General features: G+C 50.4%; 1 protein-coding gene and 1 pseudogene across 1 annotated transcript in view; both read left to right on the forward strand.

The window, feature by feature from the left end:
* Positions 1-9,483, forward strand: part of LOC142360037 (E3 ubiquitin-protein ligase RBBP6-like) — a 32,980-nt gene extending 23,497 nt beyond the window's left edge. The window contains exon 12 of the mRNA XM_075412334.1: positions 9,446-9,483. Coding sequence (XP_075268449.1) covers positions 9,446-9,483 — 38 coding nt within the window. The remainder of the gene's footprint in view (positions 1-9,445) is intronic.
* Positions 9,484-11,301: 1,818 nt separating this feature from the next.
* LOC142360038 (MOB kinase activator 3A-like) lies at positions 11,302-14,064 on the forward strand (annotated as a pseudogene).
* Positions 14,065-20,289: the final 6,225 nt, after the last annotated feature.

Below are 20,289 nucleotides of genomic sequence, written 5' to 3' on the forward strand. Positions count from 1 at the left end.
GCCGTCACTGTTCCTGCTTGTGGAGGTGAGTTTCTTGTGACAGGGCTGTCTGCCCCAGCGTTTCCTTTTCGGAAGCATCTGATGTTCAGCTGAAAGAGAAATCAGAAATCTTCCACTAAAATTCACACTTTTCTTTGTTCGTTCTGGTTGGGTTTATGGTCCTGGATCGTTTATCAGCTGGGTAGGTGCAGGAGCATGTGTGTAGGAACACGGTGGAAACCCTGGAGCAGTGATGGAGCTCTGGTTTCAGCAGCAATGGAGGGATGTGTCATGCCTGCACCCAGTTTTGAACCAGCGTCGCAGTAACTAAAGTTTTTGCATGTGTTACATGATGGATGTTACATGATGTCCTTCATCTGTTGTGGCTGCTTTAGTTCTTGACTCCATGAAGTTGCAAAATGTTCTCCTCTTCGTGTGTTATTTGGTGGTTATTCCAACCACCAAACAGCTCTGTGTGGCTGTGCTTTAGCTTTGCAATGTGCAACATTTATGTCAGGAGAGTTCCAGTAATTGCTAGAAATGCAACTGTGGTGTTTGGTTTGGTTGTTGCTTTTTTTCAAAAGTATAAACTATTTCCTCAAAGTTTTAGTGGATTTCATTGGCCAAAGTCACAAGGCATGATTGCACCTTGATTTCATTCAAGCTGTTCCAAGGGAAAGTACTGAAAAATGCTACAGAACCTCTTTCAGCTTCCCCTCCTCCCCACCCCGCTACTAAAGCTGCTGTTGCTCTTTCAGACAGAAGGGCTGTCATTTTCACAGGGTGTCTTTGTCAAGTTTGGCAAAAATCCCGTTCCCGGCTGTGCCACTCCTTCCTGGGTCCTGTCTGTGTGCACACACGACTGCATTCAGTGGGCGGAATTACGGGAAGGAATTTGCAGCAGGCTGCTGTCGGCCATGGGCAGTGCTATGGAGTAGTTATTTCTGCAGTAGCCAAGTAGAGCTGTGAGGAACTGGGAAGCGTGCTGAGGTCTGACGTGCCTGGAGACGTTTGGTGATGTAGACGTAGCATGGGGTTCTTTCTTCCTTGCAGCCTCTCATCTGTCTGTCTGTCTGTCCCAAGGGCTGGAGGCGTCAGTTAAACCCAGTGGCTTTCCACCACAGATGGTGAAAATCTCAGGAGTACGACTTTGGTGGGTCCTGTCGGCAAGTGGGCAAGGGCACTGGTCTGCCAAGATGATGTGACATCCTCAGAAGAGTTTGGTGTCTTTTCTCACTTTTGGAGTGTTGCCAAGTTACACTCTGGGCTTTCTCATTCTGCTCTGATCTTGCAGAAGCTCGGTCCTTCTTTGTCCCTCTCCTGGGTACCTTTCTGGAAAGCCATTCCAGAGGCCCGTGGTGTCTGAGCAGGGGCTGTGTCCCTTCGCGCGGTGGCTGTTGGCGAGCTGCCAGCTCACAGGGGCTGGTGGCTGTCACCCTCCTTGCTGTGTGAGGGACAGGGAGCAGATGGGACCCCGTGCTCTCCTGGCCTGCCTGGATGTGTGCTTGGCAGATGTGAGCAGATGGAGATGGCTGCTTTGTTGAGAAGAAACAAGAGTACCTCTGAGATTTAGTCAGTTAAATGCTCAGCTGTTAGGAAAGAAAGAAAAGGCTTCCAGAGGGTGGAAGGCAGGGTGTGGGGGGGCGCCCCGGGGCATGCTGGGAGCTGTAGTCCTGGGGCCTGCCCTGGGGCAGGGGCTGCTGCTGGCCATGTTGGTTCCCGGGGCATGCTGGGAGCTGTAGGCCCGGGGCAGGGGCTGCTGGGTGGCCATGTTGGTTCCCGGGGCATGCTGGGAGCTGTAGGCCCGGGGCAGGGGCTGCTGGGTGGCCATGTTGGTTCCCGGGGCATGCTGGGAGCTGCAGGCCCGGGGCAGGGGCTGCTGGGTGGCCATGTTGGTGTGGCAGGGACAGGATCCACTGCAGGCCCCGGCTGAGGTGAGGGCTGGGGCTGCCCGTGAGGGGAGCGGGGCCGTGGGGCGGGCACTGGGGGCTGTGCTGCCTGCTGGCCACGTGAGAGGGGTGGGGGGGAGCTCCCCGCTGGAGCCGGGCCCGGCCGGGGCAGCCCCGGGGGGGAGCCCTGAGCTGGGGAGGGGCAGGGGACGGAGACGGAGCCCCCGGGCACAGGCACCAGCGGGCTGTGGGCTGAGCAAGGGAAGGCAGAGCTGCTCCTCTGTGTGTTGCCTTTCCCTCTGCTCCCTTCTCCCCTCCCTGTGTGTTGCCTTTCTCTCTGCTCCCTTTTCCCCTCCCTGTCCCTCGGTGAGGCTGGTGTCCTTCCCTGGTGTCCTTCCCTGGTGAGGTGAGCTCCCAGCCCGGGCTGAGGGAGAGAGAAAAGGGGTGAGGGGGGAGGGGTCGCACCCCTGAGTGTGCAAGTTTCATACAGACGCCCGGTTCTGAAGATACAGCGTGTGTGTGGGTCAGCGTTCCTGAAGATTTTTTTTCCTGGTTGATTTGATGCAGCGTGGTACATTTTGGTGGGAACACGGGGATGATGTATCTGAAGTTGCTGAAAATGAGGTGATCCTGGTCATAGGTTTTATTTCTTTGCCTGTTCTGGGAGCATCATTCTGCATGTATTGCTAAATGTATGTCTTCATTTCATTGAAACTGCAGTGTAAAACTGGAAATATTGTACCTGCAAAAGAATGGGAACAGCTGTCCTTGTTCGCCAAGGTGAGCAGAGAAGCAGTGGGGAGCAGTTTGCAGGATCAGAACTTCAGCCTGCTCTGGGTGATAGACCCTCAGGTGGGTAAAGAGAAACCTCGCTTTTTGAAATACAACTCTTCCTATCATGGTATTTCTTTTGTTTGGTTGTGTTGGCAGTCAGACTGTAAACATGTGATTAAACTGTTAAAAATCAAGCTATTTAAGGATTCTTTACTGTCTTAAATCCCATTACAAGCAGTGCACTCTGCCCTGTGGATACTGCATTCTCATGAGTGACCTGACTGGAAGTTTTCCTTTCCTTTTCTAGTACAGGGATGCATTTATGAAGGCAAATCCAGGGTACAAGTGGTACCCCACAACAAACCACCATGTGACGGCTCAGACATCCCCTGTTGCAAACAGGAGAAATCCATGGGCTTTGCCTCAGACTCTGGGAGAGATTCACTAAGCCTGAGGAAAGAGACTACAAGGTGAAGAAATGCCCCAGCGTCACTTCAGCGTGGCAGGTGAGATTTCCACCCATGTTGCTCAAACACAGCAGCTTCAATTTTTTTGAGGAAGCGGCGTTGGAATTGAACTGCAAGAGCAGTCTTCTCTACTGCACGTAGTACTGTAGTGCTGATACCTTTCATGTCCCAAATGCGGTTGCCAAGACTCGAGTTAAAACTCTGCATAACAACCTAAAATTTTCCTTAGTGCATGATTGTTTTGAAGAGTCAAGTCCCGATCTGTGGCATATCATAATGCACACCCTGTATTGGGTCCAGATTTGACTGAAGCTTATTTCAGGGCTATCTGCTGTTGAAGATTTTCATTTTCTAGTCAAAAGGGAAAACGCTGGTTAGAGTGATTCACAGATCCGGTAATAACCTAACAGTACAATGTATGCTGTTAACCAGGTGTCCTTTATTACGGCGCCGGGCACACGGGGGATCTCTCCTCCAAATGTGTGCGCCAAACACCCTTTAATTTCAGGTTAAATAGAACTACAATATGAATATTAATCGTTATATTTCCGAGAGCGTATGAATCTATTCCAATTCTCCTTTAGCAGGTGTATTAGAGCTCCTGGGTGGTCTCTGGTGGTCTTAGGTTGTTACTTCATCTCTTTCGGTAGTCTTCCTCATTTGCCCATGAGTTACATCCGGGGCGCTGCGCATGCTCGGTTCGTTCTATCTCGTTGCAAAACTGCAAAGCTGCTTTTCGCTGGTTCTTGGTCGCAGCTCCTGCTCTTGTCAGTGTCTTGTCCTTGCTAAGTTTGCTAATCTATAAGGAGAGCTTGCAACTTCCACACAGGTGCTTTGTTAAAACTAAAACTAGAAAATACCACTGCAGCTACTTTGGTAAAGTGTCATGTTTCTTATTATTCCTTCTATCAAGAGGTGTTAAAGTTCTTCTGGATGAATGTACCACAGGCGAAAACTTTTTGTATTTAAATCAGTAGAACTGCTATTTAGTTTCACTTAAAGAGTGCCCTGTTGTCTATTACATCTTGGAGGGGAAAACATAAAAAAAAAATCAGATCTGTGACTAAGTGTAGGTGCAGTGCCTGAACGAATGAAAAGCAGGTCATCTCTCACTGGTGTCCACAGACAGCAGAATTGTTGCAGTCCTGACCTTGAAATACAGAGACATTGACATTAAATACTGGTACCTTAAGAACCTTGGCTTTTACATTGTCTTTCTATATCTCATTTTAGTTTGCTGCCACTGTTTTGTTTCGTTTGTCCCTTCACTTCCTTCATCCTCCTCCCTACTTAGATCTTGTTGAAAGCTAAGTTTTTGAAATAATTTCCTGTATTTGTAGGTATTGCTTGTTTTGCTGTAAATCTCTAGCTTTTTGCATAGCCTTGCTATGTCTGTGTTAGTGTGCTGCCCTCAGGTTTTTAGGTTTTGCCTTGACTTCCTTAATCTTCCTCCCTAATTCAGTTTTCTTTCAAAGTCGAAGGGTTTCCAGAGTGCCCTTGCTTTCTGCATTGTGTTTCTGCAGCGGATTGAGTTTGCTGCCATGGGTTATTAGATTTGCCCTTCCTTCCTTAATCTTCCTCCCTATTTCAGTGTTTGTATGAAGTCTGAGGATTTCACATATTGCTGTCTTCAAGAGTTTTGTGTCATTCCTTAGTACCTACCTTTATTGTTCTATTATTTTTTTCTTTTTTCCTTTAAACTCTGTCAGTTTTTCACTTTTTGACATTCATTTCTTGGGCTTCCTTTCTGCTGTAGTCATTCTGTCTTGGTTTGCATCTTTATGCTGGCTTTTTACATTGTCTTTCCACAGCTGTTTCAGTCTGCTGCCACTCTTTTGTTTAGTATTTCCCTTGACTTCCTTCATCCTCCTCCCTATTGAGATCTTATTCAAGGCTAAGTTTTTGAAATCATTGCGTGTATTTGTAGGTATTGCTAGTTTTGGTGTAGATCTTTAGCTTTTTGCATATAGCCTTGCTATGTCTGCCTTAGTGTTCTGCCCTCGGTTTTTAGGTTTTGCCTTGACTTCCTTAATCTTCCTCCCTAGTTAAGTTTCTTTCTAAGTCGAAGGGTTTCCAGAGTGCCCTTGCTTTCTACATTGCGTTTCTGCAGCGGATTTACTTTGCTGCCATGGGTTATAAGTTTTGCCCTTTACTTCCTTAATCTTCCTTCCTTATTTTAATGTTTGTGTGAAGTCTGAGGATTTCAAATCTGGTTTTCTTCACGAGTTTTGTGTCATTCGTTAGTACTTACTTGTATTGTTCTATTTTTTTTCCTTTGTTTCTTTAATCTCTGTCGGTTTTTCACTTTTTGACATTCTTTTCTTGGTCTTCGTTTCTGCTGTAGTCATTCTGTCTTTGTTTGTGTCTTTATGCTGGCTTTTTACATTGCCTTTCCACAGCTGTTTCAGTCTGCTGCCACTCTTTTGTTTAGTATTTCCCTTGATTTGCTTCATCCTCCTCCCTATTGAGATCTTATTCAAGGCTAAGTTTTTGAAATCATGGCCTGTATTTGTAGGTATTGCTAGTTTTGCTGTAGATCTCTAGCTTTTTGCATAGCCTTGCCATGTGTGCCTTAGTGTGCTGCCCTCGGTTTTTAGCTTTTGCCTTTGTTTCCTGAATCTTCCTCCCTATTTCAAAGTTCATTTGAAGTGTAACGTATTGAAATCGCTGTCTTCAAGAGTTTTGTGTCATTCCTTAGGTCGTTAGTATTACAGATTTTCTTTCGAAATCTCTCTTTTAGTTCGCGGTCCTTGTATTTCCCTATAGTTTTTCTTTTGTTCCCTAATCTCTGTTGGTATTTCACTTGTTGACGTTCATGTCTTCGTCTTCCATTCTGTTCTAGTCACCTTTTTGTTGTTTTTCCAGAACACCCTGGCTTTGTACATTGTCTTTCCACATCTCATTTTAGTTTGCTGCCACTCTTTTGTTTCGTTTGTCCCTTCACTTCCTTCATCCTCCTCTCTATTGAGATCTTACTGAAGGCTAAGTTTTTGAAATCATTGCCTATATTTGTAGGTATTGCTTGTTTTGCTTCAGATCTCTAGCTTTTTGCATAGCCTTGCTATGTCTGCGTTGGTGTGCTGCCCTCAGTTTTTACTGTTTGCCTTGGTTTCCTGAATCTTCCTCCCTATGTCAAAGTTCATTTGAAGTGTTAAGGTTTTGAAATCGCTGTCTTCAAGAGTTTTGTGTCATTCCTTATGTCGTTAGTATTACAGATTTTCTTTCAAATTCTCTTTTAATTTGCGGTCCTTGTATTTCTCAATATTTTTACTTTTGTTCCCTAATCTCTGTCGGTTTTCACTTTTTGACATTCATTTCTTGGTCTTCCTTTCTGCTGTAGTCATTCTGTCTTGCTTTGCGTCTTTATGCTGGCTTTTTGCATTGTCTTTCCACAGCTGTTTCAGTCTGCTGCCACACTTTTGTTTAGTATTTCCCTTGACATCCTTCATCCTCGTCCCTATTGAGATCTTATTGAAGGCTAAGTTTTTGAAATCATTTCCTGTATTTGTAGGTATTGCTTGTTTTGCTGTAGATCTCTAGCTTTTTGCATAGCCTTGCTATGTCTGTGTTTGTGTGCTGCCCTCAGGTTTTTAGGTTTTGCCTTGACTTCCTTAATCTTCGTCCCTAATTAAGTTTTCTTTCAAAGTCGAAGGGTTTCCAGAGTGCCCTTGCTTTCTACATTGTGTTTCTGCAGCGGATTTAGTTTGCTGCCATGGGTTATTAGATTTGCCCTTTCTTCCTTAATCTTCCTCCCTATTTCAGTGTTTGTATGAAGTCTGAGGATTTCACATATTGTTGTCTTCAAGAGTTTTGTGTCATTCCTTAGTACCTACCTTTATTGTTCTATTATTTTTTTCTTTTTTCCTTTAAACTCTGTCAGTTTTTCACTTTTTGACATTCATTTCTTGGGCTTCCTTTCTGCTGTAGTCATTCTGTCTTGGTTTGCATCTTTATGCTGGCTTTTTACATTGTCTTTCCACAGCTGTTTCAGTCTGCTGCCACTCTTTTGTTTAGTATTTCCCTTGACTTCCTTCATCCTCCTCCCTATTGAGATCTTGTTGAAGGCTAAGTTTTTGAAATCATGGCCTGTATTTGTAGGTATTGGTAGTTTTTTTTTAGATCTCTAGCTTTTTGCTTAGCCTTGCTATGTCTGTGTTTGTGTGCTGCCCTCAGGTTTTTAGGTTTTGCCTTGACTTCCTTAATCTTCCTCCCTAGTTAAGTTTCTTTCTAAGTCGAGGCTTTCCAGAGTGCCCTTGCTTTCTACATTGTGTTTCTGCAGCGGATTTACTTTGCTGCCATGGGTTATAAGTTTTGCCCTTTACTTCCTTAATCTCCTTCCTTATTTTAATGTTTGTGTGAAGTCTGAGGATTTCAAATCTGCTTTTCTTCAAGAGTTTTGCGTCATTCCTTAGTACTTACTTGTATTGTTCTATATTTTTTCCTTTGTTTCTTTAATCTCTGTCGGTTTTTTAACTTTTTGACATTCTTTCCTTGGTCTTCCTTTCTGCTGTAGACCTTCTGTCTTTGTTTGTGTCTTTATGCTGGCTTTTTACATTGTCTTTCCACAGCTGTTTCAGTCTGCTGCCACTCTTTTGTTTAGTATTTCACTTGACTTACTTCATCCTCCTCCCTATTGAGATCTTATTCAAGACTAAGTTTTTGAAATCATGGCCTGTATTTGTAGGTATTGCTTGTTTTGCTGTAGATCTTTATCTTTTTGCATAGCCTTGCCATGTCTGCCTTAGTGTTCTGCCCTCGGTTTTTACTTTTTGCCTTGGTTCCCTGAATGTTCCTCCCTATTTCAAAGTTGATTTGAAGTGTTAAAGTTTTGAAATCGCTGTCTTCAAGAGTTTTGTGTCATTCCTTAGGTTGTTAGTATTACAGATTTTCTTTTGAAATCTCTCTTTTACTTCGCGATCCTTGTATTTCCCAATATTTTTTCTTTTGTTCCCTAATCTCTGTTGGTTTTTCACTTTTTGACATACTTTTCTTGGTCTTCCTTTCTGTTGTAGTCATTCTGTCTTCGTTTGCGTCTTTATGCTGGCTCTTTACATTGTCTTCCACAGCTATTTCAGTCTGCTGCCACTCTTTTGTTTAGTATTTCCCTTGACTTCCTTCATGCTCCTTTCTATTGAGATCTTATTGAAGGCTAAGTTTTTAAAATCATGGCCTGTATTTGTAGGTATTGCTTGTTTTACTTTAGATCTCTAGCTTTTTGCATAGCCTTGCTATGTCTGTGTTCGTGTGCTGCCCTCAGGTTTTTAGGTTTTGCCTTGACTTCCTTAATCTTCCTCCCTAGTTAAGTTTCTTTCTAAGTCGAAGGGTTTCCAGAGTGCCCTTGCTTTCTACATTGTGTTTCTGCAGCGGATTTACTTTGCTGCCATGGGTTATAAGTTTTGCCCTTTACTTCCTTAATCTCCTTCCTTATTTTAATGTTTGTGTGAAGTCTGAGGATTTCAGATCTGGTTTTTATCAAGAGTTTTGTGTTATTCCTTAGTACTTACTTGTATTGTTCTATATTTTTTCCTTTGTTTCTTTAATCTCTGTGGGTTTTTCACTTTTTGACATTGTTTTCTTGGTCTTCCTTTCTGCTGCAGTCATTCTGTCTTTGTTTGTGTCTTTATGCTGGCTTTTTACATTGCCTTTCCACAGTGTTTCAGTCTGCTGCCACTCTTTTGTTTAGTATTTCCCTTGACTTCCTTCATCCTCCTCCCTATTGAGATCTTATTCAAGGCTAAGTTTTTGAAATCATGGCCTGTATTTGTAGGTATTGCTTGTTTTGCTTTAGATCTCTAGCTATTTCCATAGCCTTGCTATGTCTGCCTTAGTGGTTTTTAGTTTTTGCCTTAGTTTGCTGAGTCTTCCTCCCCATGTCAAGGTTCATTTGAAGTGTAACGTATTGAAATCGCTGTCTTCAAGAGTTTTGTGTCATTCCTTAGGTCATTAGGATTATAGATTTTCTTTCGAAATCTCTCTTTTACTTCGCGGTCCTTGTATTTCCCTATATTTTTACTTTTGTTCCCTAATCTCTGTCGGTTTTTCACTTTTTGACATTCATTTCTTGGTCTTCCTTTCTGTTGTAGTCATTCTGTCTTTTTTCGTGTCTTTATGCTGGCTTTTTACATTGTGTTTCCACAGCTGTTTCAGTCTGCTGCCACTCTTTTGTTTAGTATTTCCCTTGACTTCCTTCATCCTCGTCCCTATTGAGATCTTATTTAAGGCTAAGTTTTTGAAATCATTGCGTGTATTTGTAGGTATTGCTAGTTGTGCTGTAGATCTTTATCTTTTTGTATAGCCTTGCTATGTCTGCCTTAGTGTGCTGCCCTTTGTTTTTAGGTTTTGCCTTGACGTCCTTTATCTTCCTCCCTAGTTAGTTTTTGTGTCTAAGTCGAAGGGTTTCCAGAGTGGCCTTGCTTTCTACATTGTCTTTCTATGGCTGTTTTAGTTTGCTGCCATGGGTTATTAGTTTTGCCCTTTACTTCCTTAATCTTCCTCCCAATTTCTGTGTTCATAGGAAGTCTGAGGATTTCATATGTTGTTGTCTTCAAGAGTTTTGTGTCATTCCTTAGGTCGTTAGTAATACAGATTTTCTTTTGAAGTCTCTCTTTTAGTTCGCGGTCCTTGTATTTCCCTATAGTTTTTCTTTTGTTCCTTAATCTCTGTTGGTATTTCACTTGTTGACGTTCATGTCTTCGTCTTCCATTCTATTCTAGTCACTTTTTGTTGTTTATCTAGAACACCCTGGCTTTGTACATTGTCATTCTACATCTCATTTTAGTTTGCTGCCACTCTTTTGTTTCGTTTGTCCCTTCACTTCCTTCATCCTCCTCCCTACTGAGATGTTATTGAAGGCTAAGTTTTTGAAATCATGGCCTACATTTGTAGATATTGCTTGTTTTACTTTAGATCTCTAGCTTTTTGCATAGCCTTGCTATGTCTGTGTTAGTGTGCTGCCCTCAGGTTTTTAGGTTTTGCCTTGACTTCCTTAATCTTCCTCCCTAGTTAAGTTTCTTTCTAAGTCGAAGGGTTTCCAGAGTGCCCTTGCTTTCTACATTGTGTTTCTGCAGCGGATTTACTTTGCTGCCATGGGTTATAAGTTTTGCCCTTTACTTCCTTAATCTCCTTCCTTATTTTAATGTTTGTGTAGTCTGAGGATTTCAGATCTGGTTTTTATCAAGAGTTTTGTGTTATTCCTTAGTGCTTACTTGTATTGCTCTATTTTTTTTCCTTTGTTTCTTTAATCTCTGTGGGTTTTTCACTTTTTGACATTCATTTCTTGGTCTTCCTTTCTGTTGTACTTATTCTGTCTTGGTTTGCGTCTTTATCCTGGCTTTTTACGTCAACCTTCCACAGCTGTTTCAGTCTGCTGCCACTCTTTTGTTTAGTATTTCCCTTGACTTCCTTCATCCTCCTCCCTATTGAGATCTTATTCAAGACTAAGTTTTTGAAATCATTGCGTGTGTTTGTAGGTATTGCTAGTTTTTCTGTAGATCTTTATCTTTTTGCATAGCCTTGCCATGTCTGCCTTAGTGTTCTGCCCTCGGTTTTTAGTTTTTGCCTTGGTTCCCTGAATCTTCCTCCCTATTTCAAGGTTCATTTGAAGTGTTAAAGTTTTGAAATCACTGTCTTCAAGAGTTTTGTGTCATTCCTTCGGTCGTTATATTCCAGATTTTCTTTTGAAATCTCTCTTTTACTTCGCGGTCCTTGTATTTCCCTATAGTTTTTCTTTTGTTCCCTAATCTCTGTTGGTATTTCACTTGTTGACGTTCATGTCTTCGTCTTCCATTCTGTTCTCGTCACTTTTTGTTGTTTTTTCAGAACACCGTGACTTTGTACATTGTCTTTCTACATCTCATTTTAGTTTGCTGCCACTGTTTTGTTTCGTTTGTCCCTTCACTTCCTTCATCCTCCTCCCTACTGAGATCTTATTGAAGGCTAAGTGTTTGTAATCATTGCCTATATTTGTTGGCAAGGGCCCAGATGGTATCCCAGATCTCTTCCTATGGGATTTAGGCAAGGTTTTCTGTTGAGAAAGCTGCTTCTAATGGCTGCCCTTCTGTGCTGCCTTACAGATTGGGACCAGATGAGCAGAGGGAGGTTTCTGTGAAGATCAGAGCCCCAGGAAGTGCCCAGCAGCGCCACGTCTCCGGCTGTCATCGCTATGGACCTGGAAAAGCAAGAAGAGAAGCAAAATGTGCCACCCTTTAAAGCAAGTGTTCAATAAAGACAAAACCTTCCGGCCTAAGCGCAAGTTTGAGCCGTGGACTCAGCGGTTCGAGCTGCACAAGAAGGCTCAAGGCCTCGCTCAACGCTGGCCTGGATTTGAAAGTGGCCGTCCAGCTGCCGCCGGGAGAGGAGCAGAACGACTGGGTGGCCGTGCATGTGGTGGACTTCTTCAACCGCATCAACCTGATCTACGGCACCATCAGTGACTATTGCACAGAGTAGTCCTGCCCCATCATGTCGGGGGGCCCAAAGTACGAGTACCAATGGCAGGACGAGCACGAGTACCGAAAACTCACGGCCCTGTCTGCTCCCCAGTACATGAACCTCCAGATGGACTGGATTGAGGTACAGATCGGCAACGAGGACATCTTTCCCACGAATGCTGGTGAGTTTGGGCTGGGGGGCGGGGAAAGGGGCTGGTGCAGAGTCTTCTGCTTTGAGCTCTTGGGTCCCGTTCCTGGTCCGGGAGATGCTGTTGCACGTCACCCACAGAATCAGAGAATGGTGGGGGTTGGCAGGGCCCTCTGTGGGTCACCCAGCCCAACCGCCTGCCGAAGCAGGGTCACCCAGAGCAGGCTGCACAGCACCGCGTCCAGGCGGAGCTTGAATGTCTCCAGAGAAGGAGACTCCACAGCCTCCCTGGGCAGCCTGAGCCAGGGCTCCGTCACCCTCAGAGGGAAGAAGTTCTTCCTCGGGTTCTTCCGCTGCTACCCGAGTAGCAGAGCTAGTTCCTTCGTGCTGCGCAGAGGCTGGCAGCGTAGTAAGCTCTTCCGAGCACTTGAGAAACTTCAGAGCTCTTGTGGAGTGCTAAAATACCCCGAGCTGTGCCAGATCCCGTGTGGAGTCCTGGATCCCTCGAGGAAAGCCGAGCTGAGCCTAGGCAGCGAAAACAAGAGGCTGCTCTTGGAGAAGTCGGTCTCTGACATGACTCTTGCGTCGTTCATGCTGGACGTGGTCTCCTGACGGACGGCTCTTTCGGAGCTGGTTGCTAGCTTGTGTTCGAGGCACGTGCTCGGCGTCGGCCTGGTGATGGTGGCCACGTTTCCGTAATTAGCCTCTTTATTATTAGAGGCTGGCGTTAGCTGACTCTGCCCTTTCTAGCTCGGGGCTTCCTGGCGTGCCCTTGGCTGTTTGTTGCAGCGGGGTGGGATGCTGACATGTGCGGGGAGGGAGGGGCAGGGTTTGATCTGTTGCCAGGGTGATGGAAAGGAGAATTTGGCCAAAGACACCTAAATCTGCATATCCAGACGCAGTTTCGTGTACTGGCTTCGGGACAAGGATTGTTGGCTTTTTTGTTTATTTTGTGCTGAGTAAGACATGAGAACTCAGTGTCTAACGCGTGAGGTAAATATGATTGATCCCATCCAGAGCTTTCATCTTCTGGGACGCCAAAGACAAGAGGCAGCAGAGCTCCCTCCCTCCTGCCCCGGTGTTCATCCCGTTGGAGCTCTGATGGGACGAGGTTGGCCTCTGACAGGGACACGTCTGCCGCCTCTGCCACACCAGCGTCCGCGGAGCTCTGCCAGAACGCTGCTGAAACCTGGCGTGAGCGGGCAGAGCAGGGAGCTGGGCCGTAAAGAGCCGGTCCTTCAGACAGCCGCAGCGCTGCAGTCCTCCCCGCCTGTTCCTCCGGTCGCCTGAACGGCTGCTGCCTGGCTTTGGCGTTGCTGTTTCCAGCTCTGCTTTTACCAGATTCCTCGCCCTTAAGGCTGACTGACGCGCTGCGGTTCTTGCAGAGCGCTGAAAGGGTCGAACTAATCCCCGCTCCTCCAGAAGCAACCTGTGTGGACTTTAAAGTGTAATATTCTGCGGAGATGGGCAGTTGGCCAGGCCACTCCGCTGCAGGGCCCTGGCTACGCAGATCCCGAAGTGCTGCCACCTTTAAAGGGGACCTTAAAGTCTTTAATTCTTAACCAAAGAGCTAAAGACAGACCAAAATACGAGATAACTGTGAGGAGTGAACAGCACCGAGTCTTGCTTTTGGGAAGTTGCTGCTGGAGTGGAACTCGGTCGTGTCTGGTGTTTGTGTAAACACAACGAGTAGGAGTAGAAGAGAGCTCTGTCAGACTGCAGCAGCTGCTGGGAATCTCCGAGGCTGGTCTCTTGCTTTCAGTCGCTGGCAGCGATCGATGGCGTGCAGCGCTCCGTCGCTTAAGAAATCTGTGCTTTGAAAAATGTGATCCCAATGGAAGGGAAGAAGGAGAGGGGAACTGGGAATTACCAGGGACAGAAGCCCTTTGGCCTCAATCTGTCAGTTTTATCAATTTATTTTAGCCCCGAGGAACTGGTTTTGACTTGGCTGAAGGTTTCTCGTGGTCGTGCCTCCCCTCCCAGGTACTCCCTTCCCCAAGAACCTCCTCCCGGTGGTGAAGAAGATCCTGTCCAGGCTGTTCTGGGACTTTGTCCACGTCTACCTCCACCATTTCGACAGGATCACCCAGATGGGGTCGGAAGCCCACGTCAACACCTGCTACAAGCACTTTTACTACTTCGTGAAAGAGTTCAATCTCATAGACACCAAAGAGCTGGAACCGCTGGTGAGTGGCTGCCTGGGCTTGGGGCACACGTTGGTCTGTCGGGGTCCGCAGCTAGTGGGGTGGGCTGGGGCTGGAGGTGTCGCAGAGGTCTCTGGAGCCTCCTCGAAACCAGTTCCCCAAACTCAGGCCATCGGTTGGCCTCGCGGTTTTACTGTCGGGGAACTGGGAGTGGGGACGCGCGAGCGCAGCTGAGCCGGGGCCGGTTGGGCTCCAGCACCCCAGAGCCGTGGCGCGGACCCCCCCTCCGGAGGGGCTGCGGGCTGCGCTTCCCCTCCCCGGGAGGTGCTACCTTGTCCCGTCCTCGTCCCCCCTCGCACCTTTGGGGCAGGGGGTGGCACAGGACAGGTCCCCGCGCAGCCCTGCCCTCACGCTTGGCTCCCCCCGAACTTGGCAGCCCTGTGGCCGCCTGCTCCTCCGTCCCTCGTCCCTGAGCGGGCAGCCGGCAGCTTTCCGGATTCCCCCTTCAGAGCAGCCCCCCAGCCCCGAGCTGCTGCCCGCCTCCCCCCGGGCAGGGAGCGGGGCCGTGGGTTTGTCCCACTCTGGTTTTGGGCTCTGGGGCTTCATGGAGGGGGTGACAGTGGATGCTGGGACGAGGGGACGGTCACTGGCACGGCACGCGCTCCCCTCTCCCTCGTGCGGCGTGGCCAGGCCAGCGGCCAGCGGCTCCCTGGGCCATGCTGGGAACCAGGCTGGACCCGGCAGATCTGGGAAGGCATCGGAGTGGGGAGTGCGTCCACTCCCTGAGGCTCGCAGGTGATACCAGAGGGCGTCCGCTGCTCTGTGCCCCACGCTGTCCTCAACAGAGGGGACAGTCCCTTGCTGCCTCGCCTTACCCAAGCGCTTGGCCAGTGGCGGCATAAAAAAAGGGGCCCTTGGGTTCATTTCTGCCCCCTGCGAAGCCGAGAAGGTGCCAGGATGCGGCCGCCAGCCCCCAGTGTCTCCCAGCCCGGGGGTGGATGAGCCCCCGCCGTGGCTCCGATGCCCTGTGCGGGCAGCGAGGGCGCAGGGGGGAGGTTTCTGGGGGTTTGGGACTTTTTCTGATCCTTCTGGGAAACCAGGCACTGCGCCAGCCTGGACCCCCCCTCCCAGCGTGTCCTCCCACTCCCGGGGCGCCCGCAGCTAGCCGGCCGCAGCGCGTCGGGGATGCTCCTGCGGCTTTTGCCCCTTCCCGGGGAATCTGGAGGATGGAGAGGGGCAAAAAAGAGCCCAGGGTGTTTAAAAGCCGCCTGGAAATGCTTCTCCCATCTTCTGCTGGCGAGCAACGCGGGACCGCTGCTGCGGCACAGCGCAAGCCCCCTCACCCCAAGCACCCCGAAAGAGCAGCTCCCGGAGCTCCTGGCCCGTGTGGCATCTTCCGTCAGCGACTCGCCCCGTCTTCCCCACGGACGCCTGCGTTGAGGCCCCGCTCAGCCCCACCATCACCAGCTCCTTGCGCCCCGGGTCTTGGCTGGTGCAGAGCAGTGGAGCCGGGGCCGGCCGTGTCCCCGCGGGGCTGAGGGGTGCTCCCCACTGCGCCGGCGTCTCCCCTCAAAGGTGTTTTGGGGGTGAAACCATCCTGTGCCATGTTTGTGCCCTCCCTCGGGGCCACACTACCCGGCTGCTTTGGCTGCGGGGTTACGGCTGCTCCCTAACCCCAAGGCACCCGGATGGGGAAACTGAGGCACAGCATCGCGCTCCCTGCCCCGTGCGTGGCCGCCCTTCCTTGGGCAGCTCTGCTGCGGGGGGCCCTGGGCGTAGGGGGAGGCAGCCCCAAAATACGAGAAACTCAAGCGGGGTTTGGGGACCGGGGCCACGTCCCTGGGGAGAAACCCATGGCGGGGGGGAGGAGTGCTGGGATTTGGGGTGCACCGGCACCCTGGGGCTCTGTGCCCACAGCAGGAACTGGGCTGGGGGCTGCCCGGACTCCCCCAGTGGCGTTTGGGTCAGGACGGAGGCTGGGGGACGTGCCGGCGCGTGAAGGGGCATGGCCATGCGGCCACGCGTGCCTCGGAAGTGTGCGTGTCCCCTGCATCCCCCGTGTCCCCCATGACCCCCGTGTCCCCTGTGTCCCCATCCCACCCCAGCAGCAGACTCAGCGCTGGGAGAGCCAAACCCCGGAGTTTCTCCCGAGCAGGAAATTCCAGGTTTTTTGCAGGATTTTTCCCGGCCTCCTGCTTCCCGGGGAGCCGAGCGGGTCCTCCCGGTGCCGGAGAAATCACACGTGGAACAAGGATTGATTTTCTGTTTTTCCCCTTGCGAACGGGAGAAGCGGGGCAGGGAGGGGGAGCCCAGCGCGTCCGCCGTCCTGCACGGAAGCGGGGGTCCCAGCGCCGGGGCAGGCCGTGCCCCCCTCGGAGGGGCAGCGAGTGGGCGGGGGGGGCCATGCTGGCCCCCAGCCCCAGAGCAGCCGCCTTCCACTCCCCCATTTTCCCTCGGCCAGTGTCAGTGCGGGGGGCTCCAGGGGGGACCCCTGGCCCGGTGGCAGCAAGGGGACAGGCGATGCCACAGGGTCACGGCTGCCCCGGGGGTGTTTCATTGTTGGGGGATGTCAGCGAGAAACGTGGGCACGGTGGGTTTGCTGCTGCCCACCCTGGCCTTGCAGCCCCCAGGATGTGAGAAGGAGGATGAGGAGCAGGAGGAGGAGGACATCGCCCAGCTCTCTAGGGACGAGCCCAGGCTTGGCGTGCCAGGGTCAGGGGTGAGATTGACAGCCCAGCTCAAGTGTGTCTGTACCAACGCACGCAGCATGGGCAATAAACAGGAGGAGCTGGAAGCCATTGCACAGCAGGACGGCTACGACTTGGTCGCCATCACAGAAACGTGGTGGGACAACTCACACGACTGGCATGCTGTCGTGGATGGCTACAGCCTCTTTAGGAAAGACAGGCCAACAAGGAGAGGTGGGGGAGTTGCTCTGTATGTGAGGGAGCAACTGGAATGCAGTGAGCTTGGCCTGGGGGCAAATGAGGACCGAGTTGAGAGCTTATGGGTTAGAATTAAGGGACAGGCTCATACAGGTGACATTACGGTGGGTGTGTACTACAGGCCACCTGACCAGGAGGAGGAGGTTGATGAGGCCTTCTACAGGCAGCTGCAAGCAGCCTCACAGTCACAGGCCCTGGTTCTCATGGGGGACTTCAACCACCCTGACATCAGCTGGGAAGACCACACAGCTAGGCAGGTGCAATCCAGGAGGTTCCTGCAGAGCATCGATGATAACTTTCTGATGCAAGTGGTGGAGGAACCAACAAGGAAAGGCACTCTGCTGGACCTTGTATTAACAGACAAGGAGGGACTGGTGGAGGATGTGAAGGCTGGAGGTAGACTCGGCTGCAGTGACCATGAAATGGTCGAGTTCAGGATCCTGCGTGGAGGAAGCAGGGCGATAAGCAGGATCAAAACCTTGGACCTCAGGAGGGCTAACATTGCCCTCTTCAAGGAGCTACTGGGAGGAATCCCGTGGGCCAGGGCTCTCGAAGGCAGGGGAGTCCAAGAGTGTTGGTAGTTGTTTAAACGTCACTTCCTCCACGCTCAGGAGCGGTGCATCCCCCTGAGAAAGAAATGTAGCAAAGGAGGCAGGGGACCTGCATGGTTGAACAAGGAGCTTGTAGCAGAGATCAGGTGGAAGAGAAAGGTCCATGAAATGTGGAAAGAGGGGCAGGCCACTTGGGAAGAGTACAGGAATGTTGTCAGAGAATGCAGGGATGCGACGAGGAAGACTAAGGCCCACCTGGAATTGAATCTGGCGAGGGATGTCAAAAACAACAAGAAGGGCTTCTTCAACTACATCAGCAGCAAAAGGAAGGCTAGGGACAATGTGGGGCCACTGCTGAACGAGGTGGGTGCCCTGGTGATGGAGGATGCAGAGAAGGCAGAGCTACTGAATACCTTCTTTGCTTCAGTCTTCAGTGCTGTGACTTGCCCTCAGGAATCTCAGGCCCTGGAGGTAAGAGAGGAGGCCCACAGAGAGGATGACTTTCCCTTGGTCGAGGAGGACTGTGTGAGGGCTCTCTTAAGCGATCTGGATGTCCACAAATCCATGGGCCCCGATGGAATGCACCCACGAGTGCAGAGGGAGCTGGCGGATGTCATTGCTGAGCCACTCTCCATCATCTTTGAGAGGTCCTGGAGGACAGGAGAGGTGCCCGAGGACTGGAGAAAGGCCAATGCCACTCCAATATTCAACAAGGGCAAGAAGGAGGACCTGGGGAACTACAGGCCAGTCAGCCTCACCTCCGTCCCGGGACGGTGATGGAGCAGCTTATCCTAGAGGTCATCATCAAACAAGTGGAGGAAAAGAAGGTTATCAGGAGTAGTCAGCATAGCTTCACCAAGGGGAAATCGTGCCTGACAAACCTGATAGCTATCTATGATGACGTGACTGGCTGGGTAGATGAAGGGAGAGACGTGAGTGATGTCTGCCTCGACTTCAGCAAGGCTTTCGACACAGTCTCCCATCACATCCTCCTAGGGAAGCTCAGGCAGTGTGGGCTGGACGAGTGGTCGGTGAGGTGGACTGAGAACTGGCTGAATGGCAGAGTTCAGGGGGTTGTCATCAGCGGCGCTGAGTCTAGTAGGAGGCTGGTAACTAGCGGTGTGCCCCAGGGGTCAGTACTGGGCCCAGCCTTGTTTAACTTCTTCATCAGTGACCTGGATGAAGAGTTAGAGTGTACCCTCAGCAAGTTTGCTGATGACACCAAACTGGGAGGAGTGGTGGATACACCAGCAGGCTGTGCTGCCATTCAGCGAGACCTGGACAGGCTGGAGAGGTGGCCAGAGAGGAACCTGATGAGGTTCAACAAAGGCAAATGCAGGGTCCTGCAGCTGGGGAGGAACAACCCCATGCACCAGTACAGGCTGGGGCTGACCTGCTGGAGAGCAGGTCTGCAGAGAGGGACCTGGGTGTCCTAGTGGACGACAGGTTGACCATGAGCCAGCAGCGTGCCCTGGCTGCCAAGAAGGCCAATGGCATCCTGGGGTGCATTAGGAGGAGTGTGGCCAGCAGGTCAAGGGAGGTTCTCCTTCCCCTCTGCTCTGCCCTAGTGAGGCCTCATCTGGAGTACTCCATCCAGTTCTGGGCTCCCCAGTTCAAGAAAGATGAGGAGCTGCTGGAGAGAGTCCAGAGGAGGGCTGCGAGATGGTGAGGGGACTGGAGCACATCTCCTACAAGGAAAGGCTGAGGGAGCTGGGCTTGTTCAGCCTGAAGAAGAGAAGGCTGAGAGGGGATCTTAGAAATGCCTCTAAACATCTGCAGGGTGGGTGTCAGGAGGATGGGGCCCGACTCTTTTCAGTGGTTCCCAGCGACAGGACAAGGGGCAATGGGCACAAACTGAAGCAGAGGAAGCTCCAGCTGAACCCGAGGAAGAACTTCTTCCCTCTGAGGGTGACGGAGCCCTGGCCCAGGCTGCCCAGGTAGTCTGTGGAGTCTCCTTCTCTGGAGATATTCCAGCCCCGCCTGGACGTGATGCTGAGCAGCCTGCTCTGGGTGACCCTGCTTGCGCAGGGGGTTGAACTAGATGACCCACAGAGGTCCCTTCCAACCCCGAACATTCCGTGATTCCGTGACCCACAGAAGTCCCTTCCAACCCCGAACATTCCGTGATTCCGTGACTCACAGAGCGCCGTGGCAACCCCCAAACATTCCGTGGTTCCGTGGTTCAGTTGAGTGTGCAGGGAGCGTGCAGGGAGTGTGCAGAGAGGCCAGGCTTGCACAGGGAGCAAGTCGTGAGCGTGGAGCGTGAGCAGTGACCATGCAAGGAGCACGCGGTAAGTGTGCATTAAGCGTGCAGTGAGTGTGCAGACAGGCCAGGAGCGTGCAGGGAGCTTTCTACGATGGCATGACTGGCTGGGTAGATGAGGGGAGAGCCGTGGGTGATGTCTGCCTCGACTTCAGCAAGGCTTTCGACACGGTCTCCCATCACATCCTCCTAGGGAAGCTCAGGCAGTGTGGGCTGGACGAGTGGTCGGTGAGGTGGACTGAGAACTGGCTGAATGGCAGAGTTCAGGGGGTTGTCATCAGCGGCGCTGAGTCTAGTTGGAGGCCGGTAACTAGCGGTGTGCCCCAGGGGTCAGTACTGGGCCCAGCCTTGTTTAACTTCTTCATCAGTGACCTGGATGAAGAGTTAGAGTGTATCCTCAGCAAGTTTGCTGATGACACCAAACTGGGAGGAGTGGTGGATACACCAGCAGGCTGTGCTGCCATTCAGCGAGACCTGGACAGGCTGGAGAGGTGGGCAGAGAGGAACCTGATGAGGTTCAACAAAGGCAAATGCAGGGTCCTGCAGCTGGGGAGGAACAACCCCATGCACCAGTACAGGCTGGGGCGGCCCTGCTGGAGAGCAGCTCTGCGGAGAGGGACCTGGGTGTCCTGGTGGACGACAGGCTGACCATGAGCCAGCAGCGTGCCCTGGCTACCAAGAAGGCCAATGGCATCCTGGG

This window comes from Opisthocomus hoazin, unplaced genomic scaffold (assembly GCF_030867145.1).
Source record: "Opisthocomus hoazin isolate bOpiHoa1 unplaced genomic scaffold, bOpiHoa1.hap1 HAP1_SCAFFOLD_56, whole genome shotgun sequence".
NCBI classification, from domain to species: Eukaryota; Metazoa; Chordata; class Aves; order Opisthocomiformes; family Opisthocomidae; genus Opisthocomus; species Opisthocomus hoazin.